General features: G+C 52.1%; 1 protein-coding gene across 1 annotated transcript in view; it reads left to right on the top strand.

The window, feature by feature from the left end:
• Nucleotides 1–16,316, top strand: part of DUOX2 (dual oxidase 2) — a 20,231-nt gene extending 3,915 nt beyond the window's left edge. The window contains exons 9-34 of the mRNA XM_081831037.1: nucleotides 39–156; nucleotides 584–674; nucleotides 952–1,054; nucleotides 1,609–1,772; nucleotides 2,365–2,540; nucleotides 2,762–2,880; nucleotides 3,246–3,383; nucleotides 3,602–3,715; nucleotides 3,915–4,117; nucleotides 4,430–4,615; nucleotides 5,604–5,829; nucleotides 5,909–6,002; nucleotides 8,082–8,263; nucleotides 8,786–8,855; nucleotides 9,262–9,345; nucleotides 9,874–10,052; nucleotides 10,197–10,427; nucleotides 10,609–10,708; nucleotides 11,389–11,438; nucleotides 11,707–11,834; nucleotides 12,077–12,230; nucleotides 13,203–13,435; nucleotides 13,658–13,816; nucleotides 14,156–14,311; nucleotides 14,420–14,548; nucleotides 14,854–16,316. Coding sequence (XP_081687163.1) covers nucleotides 39–156; nucleotides 584–674; nucleotides 952–1,054; nucleotides 1,609–1,772; nucleotides 2,365–2,540; nucleotides 2,762–2,880; nucleotides 3,246–3,383; nucleotides 3,602–3,715; nucleotides 3,915–4,117; nucleotides 4,430–4,615; nucleotides 5,604–5,829; nucleotides 5,909–6,002; nucleotides 8,082–8,263; nucleotides 8,786–8,855; nucleotides 9,262–9,345; nucleotides 9,874–10,052; nucleotides 10,197–10,427; nucleotides 10,609–10,708; nucleotides 11,389–11,438; nucleotides 11,707–11,834; nucleotides 12,077–12,230; nucleotides 13,203–13,435; nucleotides 13,658–13,816; nucleotides 14,156–14,311; nucleotides 14,420–14,548; nucleotides 14,854–14,976 — 3,710 coding nt within the window. The 3' untranslated portion in view covers nucleotides 14,977–16,316. The remainder of the gene's footprint in view (nucleotides 1–38; nucleotides 157–583; nucleotides 675–951; nucleotides 1,055–1,608; nucleotides 1,773–2,364; nucleotides 2,541–2,761; nucleotides 2,881–3,245; nucleotides 3,384–3,601; nucleotides 3,716–3,914; nucleotides 4,118–4,429; nucleotides 4,616–5,603; nucleotides 5,830–5,908; nucleotides 6,003–8,081; nucleotides 8,264–8,785; nucleotides 8,856–9,261; nucleotides 9,346–9,873; nucleotides 10,053–10,196; nucleotides 10,428–10,608; nucleotides 10,709–11,388; nucleotides 11,439–11,706; nucleotides 11,835–12,076; nucleotides 12,231–13,202; nucleotides 13,436–13,657; nucleotides 13,817–14,155; nucleotides 14,312–14,419; nucleotides 14,549–14,853) is intronic.
• Nucleotides 16,317–19,426: the final 3,110 nt, after the last annotated feature.

Raw genomic sequence — 19,426 nt, 5'->3', positions numbered from 1 at the left:
GAGGGTGGGTGGTTTAAGGGCTAAATGTTACTATCCTCTCTCTTCTCCCCTTCCCCCAGGATACAGCCCTTTCCTGGACCCCAGCATCTCCCCAGAGTTCCTGGTGGCCTCTGAGCAGTTCTTTTCCACCATGGTGCCTCCTGGGGTCTACATGAGGTGAGGGAGGGGCTGGCAGTGGGAGAGGCTTAGCACACTGACAGAGGTGAAGGGTCAAGGACCTTGGGGGCCTGGAGCCTTTTATACATTTCCACGGTTTAATGGGGAAGAGAAGCAGATTTGGAACCCTATATAGGACCCTGCGGTAGGAGTTTCAAACTTAACAACCCCTCCTAATGGCTGAACTTCAGTTGCTGAGAGCAGGATTTGTCCAGCAGCTGGGTACTCTTGTCCCTCCTTCCCTTCCCACTCTAGGTGGACAAAGAGCAACCCATACCTTCAATCCACACATATTGCCACATCCCTGCTGTGTTCAAAGAAGCTCAGTCCTCAGTCTTGGCCAAACTCCTCTGAGTCCCTCACCCCACTCAACCTCATCTCAGCTTTTTCCCTGAGTTCTCATCCCATCCTTGATTCCCCATTTCAGAAATGCCAGCTGTCAGTTCCAGACGGTCCCGTACAAGAGTTTTGGCAGCTTCCCAGCTCTCAGAGTCTGCAACAGCTACTGGCGTCGGGAGGTCAGCCTGGGGTCTGGGTCAGGGGAAGGTGGGTCATTGTCAGTCTTGACACACAGGCTGGGAAAAGCAACCATTCCAGTTCTGGGGTGTTGCTGCTCCAGATAGTAGGAGATGAAGGGGAGAATGATCAGAAAATTAGGTGGAGACAACAGCTCAAAAGAGTCTAGGATGGGCCAAGGACCCATTGTCCTGAGGGACTGCAGTGCTTTAGGGTGACAGGGACCAGGCTTTGGGAAGAGGCCCAAGAGCCCACCCTGAATGTATTGTTTTTTTCCAGAACGCCAGCCTGAACAGTGCCCAGGCAGTGGACCAGCTGCTGCTGGGAATGGCCTCCCAGATTGCAGAGCTGGAGGACAGGATAGTGGTTGAAGATCTGAGAGGTGAGCTCGGGAGCCAGAGGGGATAAAGGCCCAGGGGCCAGGGAGCCTGGGCACCCTTCTGGGTGAATCAACAGGCAGACCCTAGGGTACCTACAATGCGGAGGCACAGACCCACACACTGCAAATAGCCATTAGAAGAAAAAAGCTTTTAACTTCTTTTTTTTGCTTAATTTGGGTTTAGTGTGGTTTTTATTCTAAATTACCTGTGTCTGAGTATGTGGGGGGAGGGGTGACAGCATGATCTCCTTGGTGCTTAGGTCTCTAAAGATTTTCATCCAGTCCTGTCTTGAGGTTAAGGAGGTAAAGAACAGGGAATACAGTACTTGGTGACTAGAATAGTCTTGAGTCCCAGGGGAAGATTCTTGCCAGAAAAACTGCCCCCAATCACACATGGTAACATTCCCCTCCACCCCCCCGGAGGCAAAGTTGATATGGGCACAGGTCACATGTTGGGAGAGCTGGGGACTGGTAGTGCCCATAGCCTAATGTAAGGCTGCTGGGCAAAGCAGGGTCAGGAGGATTCGGCCTGTAGCCTGGTTCTCTCTCCTTCTCAGACTACTGGCCCGGCCCTGGCAAGTTCTCCCGCACAGACTACGTGGCCAGCAGTATCCAGCGTGGCCGAGATATGGGGCTACCCAGCTATATGCAAGCCCTGATGGCTTTGGGGTTGGACACCCCACAGAAATGGAGTGACATCAACCCCCATGTGGACCCCCAGGTGAGAAATAGTAATGATGGCAATAGGGGCTAAAACTTTCTTGTTTTAAGCCCTGTACATGTGTAACTCATTTAATCTACGTCAAGAATGTTATAGGGTAGATACTCTCATCATCCTTATCTTACCAATGACATAGTTGGTAAGTCAGTCCTAGAGACAGGATTTAAGTTCAGCCAACCAACTCCAGAGTATGTTCCTCACCACTACATTGTACCATTCCTGCAGGCTGACCTGTGTTGGGTGCCATTGTCCTATTCCTGCAGGCTCCCCCCTCATGAATTGGGTGACCCTGAAGCTGCTAATCATTGGGGCCAGATAGTCTGGGTAGTGGTGGTCACAGGATATGGTCCTCAGGCACCTCACAGTGGTCTTAGCATGGGAGGGACACATTGGTCCTCCCATTGGACTTGCCACTCCTGAGGGGGACTGCCTAGGAAGAGGAGACTCCCTCAGGCCTGAGGAGCAAGCCAGGCAGCTGACGGAGTCCTGTGTTTGAAGGATGGAGCCACAGTGGCTGCCATCCCTCACACACACATGCGCGTGTGCACACACACGTGCACACACAAACTCCTCACCTCCTGTGGTGCCCCAGGTGCTGGAGGCCACAGCTGCCCTGTACAACCAGAACCTGTCCCTGCTGGAGCTGCTCCCCGGGGGGCTCCTGGAGAGCCATGGGGACCCCGGGCCCCTCTTCAGCACCATCGTCCTTGACCAGTTTGTGAGGCTGCGTGATGGCGACCGCTACTGGTTTGAGAACACCAGGAATGGGTAAGGCCTGCCTGGGTCCCTTCCTCAGACTTCACCTTGGCCTTTGCCCCAGGCCCTCTGCAGGTGCTATCAGCAGCCCCATGGGCCCTTGATTCCCAGCTGACCTCCCACACTCCTCAGCCCCTCTGAGTTTCTTCCCTCATCTGGGTCCCTGGGTCCGAGAATGCTGGAGGCTGGCGGCCCCTTCCCATCCCAGCAATTCCTGGCTTTCTCCAACTTAGGCTGTTCTCCAAAAATGAAATCGCAGAAATCAGAAACACCACTTTTTGGAATGTGCTGGTGGCTGTTACCAACGTGGACCCCAGTGCCCTGCAGCCCGATGTCTTTATCTGGGATGAAGGTGGGTGGCCTGGGAGAACACAGTGAATGGCAACCAGAGAAAGGAGCAAGGAGGGGGGCAGCGGATCACTTGGTCCTGTCCAGGGAAGCAGGTGCCAGGCAGCCCCTTCGCGGTGGTGCTGGGAAGCCTGCAATAGGCTGCCTCCCCTAGTAGGGACTGGACTAGTTTGCAGGCTGCACTCTGTGCGCCAGCTGGGGTGGGTGCTGAGAACAGGCTATGGAAGGGAACTTACTGAGGGGAACAAGCTCCAGAGAGGTGGGCCTGGAAGGAGAATGGTACCTAGTCCTTTACCGGAGAGAGAGGAGGAGTGCCTGGCCATAAGTGAGGTGCTCAGACTTTGAGGCCTTCTGTGTCCTTTCCCTTAGGTGCCCCGTGCCCTCAGCCTCAGCAGCTCACAACCCAAGGCTTGCCCAGCTGTGAGCGCCTGACCATGTTGGACTACTTCAAGGGCAGCGGTCCTGGGTTTGGCATTACCATAGTGGCTCTCTGCTGTCTTCCGCTTGGTGAGCTCTTCACACCCTCACCTACCTCTTTTTCCCTGCCTGTCCCCCTGCCTGCCAACTGTCCCTGCCCTTCATAACCTGCTGGTCTGTGGGACGAGCTTGCTACCGTCAAAGCCCGGCTCAGGGGACCTTGTGAAGGGAGGGGCAACAGCAGAACCCTCAGTGAAGCTGCAGGTGAGGGGCTTCCCTCCCCACTGGCTCCTTCTGATCCTTTTCAGTGAGTCTGCTTATCTCTGGGGTGGTGGCCCATTTCCGGAGCCGAGAGCGCAAGAGGCTACAGAAGAAAGGCAAAGAGAGTGTGAAGAAAGAAGCAGCCGAAGATGGTGTGCCAGGTGAGATGGGAGGGGGGAGGGAAGGAGGGAGGGAGCTCGGGGGCCGGATAGGGAGCCCTGGGAGAAAAACCAGGGTACAGATATGGGGAGAAAGCGAGGCTTTGGGGTGGCCTGCTCAGACCTGTAGAGTGGAATTGGCTTGAGGTCAGGGGCCTGGGTACCTCTGCTGAACTGCTCTGCCCAACCGTCCTTTCCCCAGCGATGGAGTGGCCGGGCCCCAGGGAGAAGAGCTACCCCATCACCATCCAGCTGCTCCCAGACAGGCGTCTGCAGGTCCTGGACAGGCGGCTCTCTGTGCTCCGCACGGTCCAGCTGCAGCCCCTGCAGCAGGTCAACCTCATCCTGTCCAGCAACTGTGGACGCCGGACCCTGCTGCTCAAGATCCCCAAGGAGTATGACCTGGTATGGCCGTCCTGCCTCCCCTACCTGGAAGGCTCCTCCATCTCCCCTCTCTGAGCCAGTCCTGTCAACTCACCCTCTCCTCAGCTGCAGAGCTCCCCTGTGAAGGCAATGCTGGGGAGAGGCACCCTTTCAGCAGACCCTACACTCCACGTGACCCTCCCTCTGACCCCCCCTTGGGCCACTCACCTGGTTCCAGCCTGGATGGATTGGGGGGGCAGCTTTTCTCCCCTTCCCTAAACTCAAGGTCCTTTTGAGGGGAGGCTGCGCCAGAGCTGAAGCTCCGAGCACCAGCACAGGTTTCCTCCCACCCAGGTACTACTGTTTAACTCCGACGAGGAGCGGGGCACCTTCGTGCAGCATCTGCAGGACTTCTGTGTGCAATGGGCTCTGGGCCTTGACGTGGCTGAGATGAGCGAGAACGAGCTGTTCAGGAGGGCTGTGACCAAGCAGCAGCGGGGCCGCATCCTGGAGATCTTCTTCAGACACCTGTTTGCCCAGGTGCCATGGCTGTGTCTTGGAGACAGGACCTGGCCCAGGGGCTGGAGGGAACTTGGGCTGGACAGGATCCTACACAGGGTGAACTAAGCTTCTGGTCTGTGGGCTGGAGACAGACAGTCTTGATTGAATCATAGCTTTGCCACTCCCTCCCTGCCTGACCTTGGGCAAGTCACATCGTCTCTGCTCTGTATCTCCATTTCCTCATCTATTCAACAGTCATTAAAATAGGATCCACCACCTTGAGTTGCTGTGACGATTCAGTGAGATAGTCCATATCAGTGGTTCTCAAAGCTTGGCCCCTGGACCAGCAGTAGCCACCTCACCGGACCTCACCTGGGGATTTGTTAGAAATATAAAGCCTCAGCACTCCCCACCCAACTTAGTAAATCCGAAACTCTGCTGTTGGGGCCCACAAGCCCTCCAGGGGATTCTGATACACTTTCAGGTTTGAAAAACACTGTTCTATGTATAGTGTTTAGCCCAGGTGCTTGGTACATTGTAGGCATTTAACAAATGGTAGTTACATGTATAGGACTTTTAAAATCTTTGCATAATGGGCAGAGACCAAATCAGGCACGTGGTAGCCCTGTCTAAATTGACAAAAGAACATATCCCTAGCCTCTTTCTGCCTTTCCACTCCTGTCTACTTCATCTTCTGTCCCCAGTATAGGCTCTTTCATTTTGCAACCCCATCTTTGCCCTTTCTCATTCCCACCCTCCCCCCTTGAGACCTAGCACCATTCCTACTCTATAAAGCTCCTGGATCTTGGGTCCAGGGAGAAAATGGACTGGCTGCTAGAGATTTGAGTCACCACCTCAACAGGAAAGCAGAGGCCCAAGTCAGAAGTATATCTAAGGACCGGGAATGGCCACCAGGGCTCACCCTTTCTGAATTGGACTTTGGGGAGATGGAAAGGGTCACTGAATTGTATCCAGCCCAGGCCTCACCTCATTCTCTCTCGCTCCCTCTGCTGCTGCCCGAGTGCAGGTGCTGGACATCGACAAGGCGGACGCAGGGACCCTGCCCCTGGACTCATCACAGAAGGTACGGGAGGCCCTGACTTGCGAGCTGAGCAGAGCTGAGTTTGCCGAGTCCCTGGGCCTCAAGCCCCAGGACATGTTTGTGGAGTCCATGTTCTCCCTGGCTGACAAAGATGGCAATGGCTACCTGTCCTTCCGGGAGTTTCTGGACATCCTGGTGGTCTTCATGAAAGGTAGGGGGAGGGTGGGCCATTCCAGGAACCAGCAATCTTTCAGCACAGAGGTGACCTGCATCCTTCTTTCTCTTCCCAGGCTCCCCAGAGGACAAGTCCCACCTGATGTTCACCATGTATGACCTTGATGCAAATGGCTTCCTCTCCAAGGATGAGTTCTTCACCATGATGCGGTATGGTATGGGCCCTTCCAGTTCTGAGACTCCCTGCTGTTTGACACAGGGAAAGTCAAATCAGAGGGTGGGCGAGGAGGCTATGTGACCATCTGTATTGAAAGGTGGCTTAGCTACTGCTTCCTAGATTCTCAGAGCCTCCAGCTTCTTAAGTTTATCTGGCCAGGCCCCTGCCTCCAGGAGGGTCTATTATCTGCACTGTCTATACCAGCCAGAAAATTCTCCCTCCCTAGTTAAAAACAAACAAACAAACAACAACAACCAAACCAATATGACTAATAACAGAAGTCTACTAGCCCGTTTTGGATGCCTTTGGACCTTTGTAAACTCTTGTTACCATACATAACACTGTGCTTTGCACTGTGAAATAATGGATGGAGGACAGATGACCTTGGTCACTCTTCCTGTATTAATCACCATGACATGTGGGAGGAGAAACATGGGAAGTTCCTCTATATTCCAAACCTTCTTTCTTCCTGCTGCGTAAGCTATTTCTGATTATGGTGTGCTGATAAAGAGCAGTTTTGAGGACGCCTGGGTGGCTCAGTTGGTTAAGTGTCTGCCTTCGGCTCAGGTCGTGGTCCCAGGGTCCTGGGATCGAGCCCACATCGGGCTCCCGGCTCAGCGGGGAGCCTGCTTCTCCCTCTGACCCTCTCCCCTCTCGTGCTGTTTCTCTCTCTTTCTCTCTCTCTCGCAAATAAATAAATAAATAGATAAATAAATAAAATCTTAAAAAAAAAAAGTCCAGTTTTTAGTGCATAGACTTCTTATTCCTGAAGACACTGTTTCGGTAATAGAGTCCTCTTCAGCTCCATAAGGCCAGGGGTCGTATTTCTCCTTTGTTTCCCGCTGCATCTACCTCTTCTGCACTGTGATTGGCACACAGCAGGTATTCAAAACAAACTTACCTGAATCAGGTGGAATAAATGAGCAAATGAATAAATAGAATGCATAAAATGGTGCGGAGTCTTTTACCTTTCCTACCTCAAGCCTTTCCATTGCTTTCAGCATTCCCCCTAACTGCCGCATCCCTCTTGCAGCCCAGATCCCACAACTGGGCATGGGCGTCTGAAAGGCTGGGGTGAAGCTGCCTGGGTGGCTCAGTCGGTTAAGTGTCCGACTCTTGATTTCAGCTCAGGTCATGATCTCAGGGTTGGGGGATCAAACCCTGCGTTGGGTCCATGCTCAGTGTGGAGCCTGCTTGAGATTCTCTCCCTCCATTCTTCCCCCTAATCTCTCTCTCTCAAATCAATCAATCAATCAATCAATCTTTAAAAGGCAAGGGTGAAGCCGGCTGCTGTCCATCCCTCACTGGGTGTGCCATTGCGGGCCCAGGCCTGGGTGAGGCTCTAGGGAATCCAGGAGAGGGTCCTTGACCCCCAGGGCTGAGCAACCACCATCTCCTCCTTTACCCAGTTGTGACTCTTGCTCAGTCTCACTTGGACGATGCCTTTTTTTAATGTGTTTGCTGTGCCATGCACACCAAGGTCTTTTTCTGTTGGACTCACACAAACGTGCATGGTTGGTTGGTTTGTATCCCAAAGCACAAGCTAAGAAAAAAGTATGGCCGCTGCATCTGCCACTCTGGGTTCTATCAGATGGGGTGTGGAGACACGCCTGCGTGCACCCTAGGGTGTTGGCACAAGGAAGCAGCAGCCTTGTAGCTACATCTCCTCCCCCCACACCCGGGCTATCTGTGCCCCCATTGGACTGTGAAAGGGAGAGGCCAATGGTGGCGTGGGATGTGTCAACACGAGAGAGGGGGCAGAGAGCCTGCCACGCGAGAAGTCCATGGCCCATCTGGAAGTGTCCCTACACTGAATGGACGTTCACCTCACCTCTCAATGCCCCCTTGTTTGAGGGCTGCTTTCTCTAATTGGTCAAAGTCACTTTAAGTTTCAAACTTTTGGCCACCCCACCCAGCCTCACATCAGCTGCAGGCTCGATGAACACCTTCTCAGTGCCATTTCCCGGGTCACTGGTAATCACATTAGATAATCTGGGGCCCGCCCCACCCTGTGCCTGCCTGAACCTGACCTTGCCGGATGACAGGTGGTTCTGTCTCTCCTCCTCCCCCAGGTCCTTCATCGAGATCTCCAACAACTGCCTGTCCAAGGCCCAGCTGAAGGAGGTGGTGGAGTCCATGTTCCGGGAGTCCGGCTTCCAGGATAAGGAGGAGCTGACGTGGGAGGACTTCCACTTCATGCTGCGGGACCATGACAGTGAGCTCCGATTCATGCAGCTCTGCGTCAAAGGTGGAGGTGTGTATGTAAGAAGTGGTAGGAGTCAGGGAGGGGTGTTCCTTCAAAATGAGAGTTACTGGTGGATAAGACCCAGGTTTTATTTCTCCCCAAGTCTTTTGTGCCTAGTATAGAGCAGGGACTTAGGGTGTCACACACAGCTGTGCAATTTGTGCACTGCACAAAGATGCCTCCTGAGAGGTCCCGGTGGGCTGAAATCCAGCCTACATGCTACTCACTAAGCTCATGCACATTGGCCTGGGGCGTATCTAGTCAGAGGAAGAGGCATTATTTTCTTTATACAAAGGATGCAGGGTTGCATCTGCCTGCAGCGGTTCCCCTTCCTAATTGTGCCAAGTCACCACCTCGTCTAGCGGTGGCTGCCCTGTGTACAATGGGTGCTCAGTGTGGGCAGTGAGGGGAACAAGGCAGGAACAAGAGATGAGAACGTGACAAAGTCACTAGCAAGTGCCGTGGCAGCCTTCCTAGAGAAGTGGGTGGGAGCAGTCTCCCAGGCTTCCAGACTCTTGTTCTTCACTTCAGGTGTTGGAGGCATCTTTAAACCAAACATCGGCTGTCGAGTCTCATTCATCACTCGGACTCCGGGGGAACGGTGAGTAGGAATGGGGTATCAGCAGGTCCCCTGAAGAGAAATGAAGGAAGTAGGGCTGGCTGAGTCAGTCCCTGGGACCAGGTATTTGCCCTCTGAAAGTAGCTCTTAGTCCATGATTGATCCTGGCCCAAATTCCAGTGCTTCCCACACCCCATGTGGCTCAGGAGCCTGGCTCTCTCCCTGCCACTCCAGGACAGAATCCTTCTCTAAAACAGATGACCGGATCATATTCATTCATTTTGCCCTGCTTCTCCTGCCTGGCTTCTCTCTGACCAGTTTTATGGACAGGTTCTCTGGGCAGGGATGGGTCCCAGGATCCATCCCCATCTCCTGAAGTTCTGGTCTGGGGGTTCTTCTCCTGGCTGCAAAGACAAGGGGAGAATAAGCCCCATTTTCCATTTCTCAGCTCCTGCTCCCAGAAACTGGAGCTCCCTGCCTCAGAAGCCCCAGAGCTGGGAGGCCCTGGGCTGAAGAAGAGGTTTGGCAAAAAGTGAGTATTTTCCAGAACCTTGGGCCCAAGGAAACATGGGGAGAAGTCTCAGAGTCTCTGGCCCTGCCCAGCCCCCTGGACACACCAGGTCATGTGTCTCATTCCCTGACTGGTGGGCCACAGAGTCAAAGGATTTTTCAACATCTTCCAACCTCTGCACCCTCATCATCAGGCAGGGGCTTGGCACTCAGAGGCAATACTGAGATGGCAGGAAGGGGTCTCCTGGCTCCTGCCTTCTTTGGGCACAGCAGCAAGGCCTGTGCAGGGAGCAGCAAGAGGGAAGGACAGACGGACAGAGGAAGATGAAGTGGAGTAGTGGGGAGACAGAAGAGTGGGGGTAGATGGAGCAAATAAAGATGAGAGGTAAAAGTTGGGGTGGGGAGAGGAGTCTACTCCCTGGATGCTGTTTCCTTCATCTCTTCTGGCCCCTCTTGACCCTGCCAGGTTACCAGGTCTCCTTCATGGGGTGGCATTCAGGGGAGGCTGGGGTGCCCTGGTCTCACGGCCACCTGCTTCCCATGGCTGCAGGGCGGTGGGGCCCAATCCCCAGCTGTACACGGAGGCGCTGAAGGAGAAGATGCAGCGGGGCCTCCTGGCCCAGAAGCTTCGGCAGTACAAGCGCTTCGTGGAGAACTACCGGCGGCACATCGTGTGCGTTGCCGTCTTCTCTGCCATCTGTGCGGGCCTGTTTGCAGAGCGGGCCTACTGTAAGAGCTCCGGGTTGCGGGCAGTGGGAAGGGAGATGTGGAGAGCCTTCTGGTGGCTCTCCCCACTGGCCCCCGGGTGTGCCGACTCAGGCCCGGGCCTCCAGCCTCTGGGCCATGCTGATCCACCCCTCGCCCCCTCCCCAGATTATGCCTTTGCCTCGCCACCCTCGGGCATCGCAGAGACCACCTTTGTGGGTATCATCCTGTCCCGGGGCACGGCCGCCAGCATCTCTTTCATGTTCTCCTACATCCTGCTCACCATGTGCCGCAACCTCATCACCTTCCTGCGAGAGACCTTCCTCAACCGCTACGTGCCCTTCGACGCCGCCGTGGACTTCCATCGCTGGATTGCCATGGCTGCTGTTGTCCTGGCCAGTGCGTGGCTCCTGGGCACCCTCGCCCCCACTGTCGCAGCCCCCTGGGTCTAGCTGTGGGGGAAACAGTGAGGAGACCGGAGCTACTTATACTCCCCTCTCTCCTCCCTGGGCCTCCTCTGTCCCTCAGGGTGGGAGGTACCATCGGCCCTGGGTGGCATCTCTAACAGGGTCTCTCTCAGTTTTGCACAGTGCTGGCCACGTGGTCAATGTCTTCATCTTCTCAGTCAGTCCCCTCAGCCTGCTGGCCTGCATCTTCCCCGACGTCTTTGTGAATGATGGGTCAGTTCTGGGGAGGGCTCCCCCTTGGGACACTTGGGGCAGGCTGAAGGGCATAATGGAAAAGAAATAGATGGCCCTAGACACACTACTCTTCCTTTGAATGAGAGTGAGAAGCCCGCTGGGGAAGCTGAAAGGTGACTTCCTTGCCCTGGAAGGAAGCTGGCCATGATTAGCCAGGAAAGATGTTCAGGAGATGAATTGGAGACCCTTTCCCACGTGTACCTGGCATAGAGTATGGCATCTTAGCCTATCGTCCATTCACTGGGCAAACATCTATGGAGCACATCTTACGTGCCCATCCAGGTGCCAGAGAACAAGCAGGCCAAATTCACACAACCATTCAGCAAATACTGAGTATCTACTCTGTGCCTGGCATTGTTTGAGCATAGGGATTAGAGCAATGAGCAGAGCAGAGCCACACCTTTGCCCCCACGGAGCTTACGAAGCAAATGTCAGCTACAGTAGGAGAGTTCAAGATAACACAGGAGGAAGAACGACCGATAGAGCTGAGGGTAGATCTATGGGAGGCTGGGTGCCATGTTCCTGGAACGGACCCGTGGCCATCTGAGTGGAGCCCCAATAAACTCAGCAGTCAGGGCCGGCGGGAGCAGCATCACATTGTGACAATGGGGGAGCCAAACCTACCCCAGCCAGAAGCTCCATATATCTTTGTCTTACAGGTCCCAGCTTCCCCAAAAGTTCTACTGGTGGTTCTTCCAGACAGTCCCAGGTAGGGAGTGGGGCTGTATGTGAGGTCTGGGGGTTCTATCTGAGGATCTCTGCTTGTCTTCATCTTCCCATGAGTACATCCTTGTTTGTAGTGGTCATGGTTTCTTTCTAGTCTCCAGGACAAGCCCCAGCTGCAGCCCCTGCAAGCAAGCTGTTCTGGGGGCCAGGGAGGTCGGAGAAGGAGGGCAGAGTGGGGGAATGCTCTGTTGTATTGTCAGCCCACGTAGAGGTCCTGAGAGTATTCTCTGAGCCTGTCCCCCTGCTCCCAGGTATGACAGGGGTGCTCCTACTCCTGGTCCTGGCCATCATGTATGTCTTCGCCTCCCACCACTTCCGGCGCCGCAGCTTCCGGGGCTTCTGGCTGACCCACCACCTCTACATCCTGCTCTACGTGCTGGTGAGGCTTCTTCTGGGCAAGGCTAGGCCATGGGGCAGGGATGAGCAGGGTAGGGAGCAGGCTGGATTGGACCTAAGATCTCAGAGTGAGACCCTGAGGTGGGAGACCCCAGTCTCTAAAGTCTATACCAGCTTCATCTACCCAGCCCAGGCTGAGGGCCCAGGCAGGAAGTGTCTGGACAACAGGAGTGTATGAAGGGGGCCTGGCTGGGCCTGAGCTGTACTAACTGGCTGTGTCTCCAGCTCATCATCCACGGCAGCTTCGGCCTGATCCAGCTGCCCCGTTTCCACATCTACTTCCTGGTCCCGGCACTAATCTATGGGGGAGACAAGCTGGTGAGCCTGAGCCGGAAGAAGGTGGAGATCAGTGTGGTGAAGGCGGAGCTGCTGCCTTCAGGTAACCAGGCCCAGCCTGACCCCAGGGAGGGAACATTGGAAGCCAACTCATGGGATGTGTGGAGACAGCTCCCCAGGCCTCCAGACCACCATTGAGGCTTCTGATAGCCCCTTGGGGAACCCGTGCAACTTTCCTGATGGAGCCCCAGCTGTGTTTGCCCCCAGGACGACTTGCAAACAATGAGAAATGACCATGAGAAGAGGCAGTTGGAAGTGCATACAGAGAGGTGTTTTGTTTATTTTGTTTTGTTTGTTTTTTTTTTTAAAGATGTGATTCATTTATTTGACGGAGAGAGAGATAGCGAGAGCAGGAACACAAGCAGGGGGAGTGGGAGAGAGAGAAACAGGCTTCCTGTTGAGCAGGGGGCCGGATGGGGGGCTCAATCCCAGGACCCTGGGATCATGACCTGAGCTGAAGGCAGAAGCTCAACGACTGAGCCACCCAGGCCTCATACAGAGAGGTTTAAGGACAACACAGACCCCCCCCACTTGTGTGTGGCCTGGGTGCAGCTTGGAGAACCATATATACCCCTCCCTTCTCCTAGAATAACCCCCCTTCAGAGATGGGCAATTGGCCCACATTTCGAGAGTCTGTTTTTGAGAGTCCCTGTTGACCAGAGTGGGGGTTCACATCACTGTGGAGGCTGGCAGATGATTTTAGCTGTTGTGGGACCATTTAATCTTCAGGACTCAGTAAGAAAATTAACCCCATTTCAACTTTATGTCAGTTAAGATTACTCAAGGACAAAGCCTCAGCATGGTGTTAGTACACACTTTGCACTCACAAATCAACTTTTTGTTTTCCTTTTAATGAACTTTTTTAACAAAGAGAGAACAGGCCTGAAGCTCAGCTATGGTCAGGGTGGGAGTTGGAGGGTGCCTCAGGTGTGTGGAGAAGACAGGGTATCTGCCAGTCCTCAGGTACTAGGAGCAAGGCTTCTCATCCCTGCCCTTGCCTGCCCGTGACCTCCAGGAGTCACCCACCTGCAGTTCCAGCGGCCCCAAGGCTTTGAGTACAAGTCGGGACAGTGGGTGCGGATCGCCTGCTTGGCTCTGGGGACCACTGAGTACCACCCGTTCACACTGACTTCTGCACCCCATGAGGACACTCTCAGCCTGCACATCCGGGCGGCAGGGCCCTGGACCACTCAGCTCAGGGAGATCTACTCACCTCCAACGGGAGATGGCTGTGCCAGATACCCAAAGGTGTCCACCACTGGGAATCAATTTTGGGGCTTCAGCATTGGCAAAGGGTTCCCACCCTCCCCAACCCTGAGACTAGAAGCTCCAGCCAGCGCAAGTCCAGGCTGGGGTGCCTCAGAAGAGGCTGGGATGTCTTATATCCTTCTTCTCCCTGCCCCACGCCCATTTCTAACCTCAGAGCTGAGGCCAGACCAGGCTCATCTCTTCTCTCCCTTTGGTTGGCAGCTGTACCTTGATGGACCATTCGGAGAGGGCCACCAGGAGTGGCATAAGTTTGAGGTGTCAGTGCTGGTGGGAGGGGGCATTGGGGTCACCCCCTTTGCCTCCATCCTCAAAGACCTAGTCTTCAAGTCATCCTTGGGCAGCCAAATGCTCTGTAAAAAGGTGAGTGTCTCTCTCTCATTCTTTGAAGGAATGGGAACAGACTGCCTGATTGTGTCCCCATGTCACAGCAGAGTAATATGAGGAAAAGCCCTAAGCTCCTAGACACTGACTCTGCTGGGGTCGTTCGTACGCAGTTGTCCACGTGCCCAACATTTGAGGGAGGGTAGGAGGTATAGAAAGAAGGGCCTCTGATGGGGTCTGTTGGTTAAAAGCTTGTGGGGCTGCTGAGGTTTGGTGTCTGTGGGTGGTCAGAGGCTTTCTGGCCTCTCAGGTGAAGGCATCTGGAGTGGAGGAAACTTGAGCTGAGCCAGGTCCTGAGCTCCCGCCATGTGTCCCCAGATCTACTTCATCTGGGTGACGCGAACCCAGCGGCAGTTTGAGTGGCTGGCTGACATCATCCGGGAGGTGGAGGAGAATGACCGCCAGGACCTGGTGTCCGTGCACATCTACATCACCCAGCTGGCCGAGAAGTTTGACCTCAGGACCACCATGCTGGTAGGTCAGGGCCAGCCAGCCAGGGCGGCTAGGTGGGTCACCATCTAGACTAAGAACTGACCCTGGCTCTGCTTGGTTGTGACCTTCCTCCTCTACTTCCTCTCCCAGTACATCTGTGAGCGGCACTTCCAGAAGGTGCTGAACCGGAGTCTGTTCACGGGCCTGCGTTCCATCACCCACTTTGGCCGCCCCCCCTTTGAGCCCTTCTTCAGGTCCCTGCAGGAGGTCCACCCACAGGTCAGTCCCACCCCACCTGTCCTGGGACCCTGACCTTCCCCTTCCAGGATATCCTGCCCTCAAGCACCCTGCAGATGTAATCTGAGGGGAAGACCACCCCATGCCAGCCCCAGGATAGGGTCAAGCGTGGAGGAAGGCTTCAAGCCCAACCCCCTGCTGCCCCCAGCTCAAACCTCCTCCTTAGGGCTGGGGTCAATGCCTTGGTCATTCCAGCAGGCTTGAGAAGCAGCTTCTTCCCAGGGGTGAGCATCTTAAGCCTTTAGGGCTCTCCTTTCTGCAACCGTTCCCCTCAACACACTTGACAGGTACCGAAGATTGGGGTGTTCAGCTGTGGCCCTCCAGGAATGACCAAGAATGTAGAGAAGGCCTGTCAGCTCATCAACAGGCAGGACCAGGCCCACTTTGTGCATCACTACAAGAACTTCTGAGAACCTCCGAGAACTTCCTGGTTCCTGTTTCCCCTCTGTGGGCAGCCCTGCCAACAGTTTCTCTGTCAGAATCCACCTCAGGCCTCAGCTAGAAAGCTGGAAGCGCCCCTCCCTCATGGCCCCATCTGTCCTATGCTCTGAGAAGGTAGAGAAGGCCCCTCTGGCTCAAGTTACAGCAGGTTATGGCAAACAAAAGCAGGGTGGGGACAGCCCCTGCCTTGTAACATCAGTAGAGGTGAAGAGGTCCAACAGCGGTTGCCTCTGATAGGTCCCCATGTCTCTGTTTTCCTTGCACAAAATCGATGTGTTGCTTTGGTATTGGCCAAGGCACTTGAGGGATGAGGGTGGGGATCTCTGATGTGAAGAGACAGCTAAGTGGGACTCACCTCAGAGCCTACCTCAGAAGCCGTGATGCTTTGAACCTGGACAGTCACACTCTATTCAGTCTCTGAGGCCTTGTCCCTCCAGCTCTGCTCCCGACCCCTTCTTGCTTCTAAAGGGAGCTCAGAGAACAAGCATGGCTCCTTAGTGCTGATGTTCCAGTGGTCAACCAGCAATGCCTACTGCTGTGAACATTTTGTGGCCCCTTTCTGAGCCTGTGGAGCAGCCCCTGGGCTCTGAGACCAACGGAATCCAGCCTGTCTTCCAGATGCCCAAAACTCTCTCTCAGTTCCCTATTCCCACAGAAGCGGGGTGACCAGCTGTCCTGGTTTGCCCAGGACTCTCTCCATACAACCACTGAAAGTCTCCTGTCCTCGGAAACGCCTCAATCCCAGGCAACTCAGACAAAGTTGGTCACCCCACACAGGAGGCAGCCTGGGATGTCACCTCCATACTCGGCTCTTTGAGACACTTCCTTTTCCTTCTGTAACTGACCCTTTCCTGAAAAGCTGAGCTTTAGGTTTTTTTAAATATAAATTTAAGTATAATTTGTATACAGCGAAGTGTACAAATCTTAAAGTTATGTGTACATGTGTTAACACTACCCAAGTCAAGATATAGAACATTTCCATCACCCTCAGAAACTTCCTTGTACCCCTTCCAGTCAGTCTCCCTCAACCAGTAGAAGCAACCACTGATGTGATTTCTGTCACTCCAGATTAGTTTTGGTCATACTGAATGCATCCTTTGGAAACTGGCTTCTTTCACTCAGCACAATGTCCTTGTGATTCATCCATATTGTTGTGTTTATCAGTAGTATATTCATTTTCATTGCTGAGTTGTATTCCACTATAGAGATGTGCCAAAATGTTTATCCATTCTTCTATTGATGGACATTTGGGTTGTTTCTAGTTTTTGATAATTCTCAATAAAACGTCAATGAACATTCTCGCACCTGCCTTTGGTGGACATAATGCATTCATTCCTCTTGGGTATATATCTAGGAGTGGAATTGCTGGGTCACAGAGTTCTCCAGCCAACCTGTGGCAGGGAGAGTTTCTGCCCATCTCCATATGCCTGCCCCAGGCTCCTCTCCTCATTGGTCCCACCCAACCTCTTCCTACAGGCCAAATGCCTTTGGCTCCCAACCCTCTATATTGAAGGAATCTCTCTGACAGAAGTGAAAGAACGCTGGATCAGAGACCAGGATTCTGGTGCCAACTTTACCCCTAAGTAGCTACAAAGGAAAAACCCTTAACTTCTCTGAGTCTGTTTCCTCATATATTAAAATGTCTATGTGGGTATTAGGAAGTCAGGCAGCAATACTGGCCCAGAAAATGATTCAGATGAGAAAATGTATGTGTTGTGTGCCAGTCTCAGCCTACCAATAATCAGTGTTGTAGCTGGACCAGCCCTTGGGGTTCTCCTTATGATTGCAAGACGCCCTCAGGAATAACCATTAGGAGACTTTGAAAGAGATGAGGTTTATTACTTGTAAGCATTGGAAATTACATGACACACCTGGGGCCACACAGTGAGGTCATAGCTCGGGCCTGGGATTCTGCTTCTACTGGGGTAGAGGGGGGTGCTTAGGGTTTTGCAAGCTCACTCTTTATTGGTGAATTTAAAACAAGAGTGGAGGGGCATCTGGCTAGCTGGGTTGGTAGGGGGAGCATGTGACTCTTGATCTCAGGGTTGTGAGTTTGAGCCCCATGTTAGGTGGAGAGTACTTAAAAATAAAATCTTTTTTAAAAAAACCCATAAGAGGGGTGCCTGGGTGGCTCAGTCAGTTAAGCATCCAATTCCTGATTTTGGTTCAGGTTATGATCTCAGGGTTGTGAGATTGAGCCCCAGCATGGAGCCTGCTTAAGATTCTCTTTCTGCCCCTCACCACCTCTAAAAAAAATTAAAAAACCCCATAAGAGTGGGAATTGAAAGTACAGGAGGAGAAAAAACAAGTAGCTCAAATAGTCAGTTATCAAACAAACTTCAACATAGATTTCTAAAACAATGGAGCTTTGACTGGTGAGGTGGGAGGGATCGCAGCCTGGCTCTTTATCTAGTCGTGTGGCTGGCAACGTGTTTATTCAAGATAGCCATCTCTTAAATGACTGCCTCTTTTTTTCTGTATTTATTGAGAATTAATTAACCTGTATCACTCTATTACTGTGTAAGTTTAAGAAGTACAGCATAATGGTTTGATTTACATATATTGTGAAATGATCACCACAATAGCTTCAGCTAACATTCATCATCTCATGTAACTACCATAAGAAGAAAAAAAGAAAAGAAAAAATCATTTTTTTTCTCCTTGTGATGAGAACTCTTAGGATTTACTCTCTTAACATCTTTCCTATATATCACACAGCAGTGTTAGCTAATGTAATGTTGTGCATTACATCCCTAGTACTTATTTATCTTATACTTGGAAGTGTGTACCTTTTGATCCCCTTTCTCCACTTCCCCCTCCCCACCCCCACCTCTGGTAAACACAAATCTGATCTCTTTTTCTATGAGTTTGGAGGCTTTTGTTGTTGTTGTTCCATATATGGGTGAGGTCATACAGTATTTATCTTTCTCTGTGTGACTTATTTCACTCAGCATAATGCCTTCAAGCTCCATCCATGTCACCACAAAGGTAGAATTTCCTCAATTTTTATGACTGAATAGTATTCCATATATATACTTACATACCACAACTTCTCTATCCATTTATCCACTGATGGACACTTGAGTTATTTCTGTGTCTTGGCTAATGTGAATAATGCTTCTATGCATATGGCAGTACAAATACCTTTTCAAGTTAGCGTTTCTGTTTCCTTTAGACATATCCACCATATGTCTAGAGGTGGAATTGCTGGATCATATAGTAGCTCTATGTTTTCTTTTTAGAGGATCTTCCATACTGTTTTTCACAGTGGCTGCACCAAATTACCATCCTCCTAACAGAACAGTACACAAGGGTCCCTTTTCTTCTTAGCCACACCAGCATTTGTTATCTCTTATGTTTTTGATGATGGCTATTCTAACAGGCATGAGGTTTTAGTTTGCATTTCCCTAATGACTAGTGATAGTGAGCATCTTTTCACGTACCTGTTGATCTTTTGTATGTCTTCTTTGGTACTTTGACCATTTTTTTAAAGATTTTATTCACTTATGAGAGAGAAAGAGAGCAGGGGGAGGAGCAGAGGGAGAGGGAGGAGCAGACTCTGCACTGAGCATAGAGCCCAAGGCAGGGCTCTATCCCAGGACCCTGAGATCATGACCTGAGCCAAAACCAAGAGTCAGATGCTCAACTGACTGAGCCAATGCCTCAGTCAAAATCCAAAGTTAAGTTAGTCACTTGCATTTAAAAAAAAAAAATAGAAAAGGAAGGAAGGAAGAAAAGAAGGAAGGAAAATAAAGAATAAGAAAGAAAGAAAAGAAGGAAGGAAGGAAAGAAGAAAGAAAAAATTATCAAGGCTTGCACTATACTATAAGAATGTATTATATAATTGCAATATGTGATGATTATTAATCTACCTATTTATTAACACCATCAAGCCTATGAGCTTCCAGCCCTCCTGCTCCTGACTGGTACACAACCAGTGATTAATCCTAAACTCTAGTCCCTTAAGTCTCGACCTTAGCTTATTCCCAAATCTGGCCCATCAGTGCCTTCCTTATTCCTTTCTAAAGACTACTCAAAGTATTTATCTGCCCCATCTTAACTCACCTCTCCTTGCCAGACTAGAGAATGTTGTTGATATGGCTGCCATGATTATCCATAACATTCTACTCAGCCCTACCCTCCCTGCCATGCTAGAGCCTGAGGATCTCCTGAAGACTCCATGATCATGCTTGACCAGACACCACACAATGTCAAGTGCATGTCCAGTCCAACAGAGGTACGTGCCATCATGATCTTGAAGAGCCTCAGGTGGCCTGGCCTCAGTTCTGACTCCCTACTCCAGCCAGGTTCTAGATGTCAACACTAGGTATATATTCTTGTGATCTGGCTGCTCAGTCTAACCTTGCCCAGATTTCTAGTAAGCCATTTGTTGCTGAGATAAGAGTAAGGGCCCCTGGG

The sequence above is a fragment of the Leptonychotes weddellii genome, chromosome 9 (assembly GCF_054177405.1).
Source record: "Leptonychotes weddellii isolate Sample4059 chromosome 9, ASM5417740v2, whole genome shotgun sequence".
Taxonomy (NCBI): Eukaryota; Metazoa; Chordata; class Mammalia; order Carnivora; family Phocidae; genus Leptonychotes; species Leptonychotes weddellii.
This window is presented reverse-complemented; position numbering and strand designations above follow the sequence as displayed.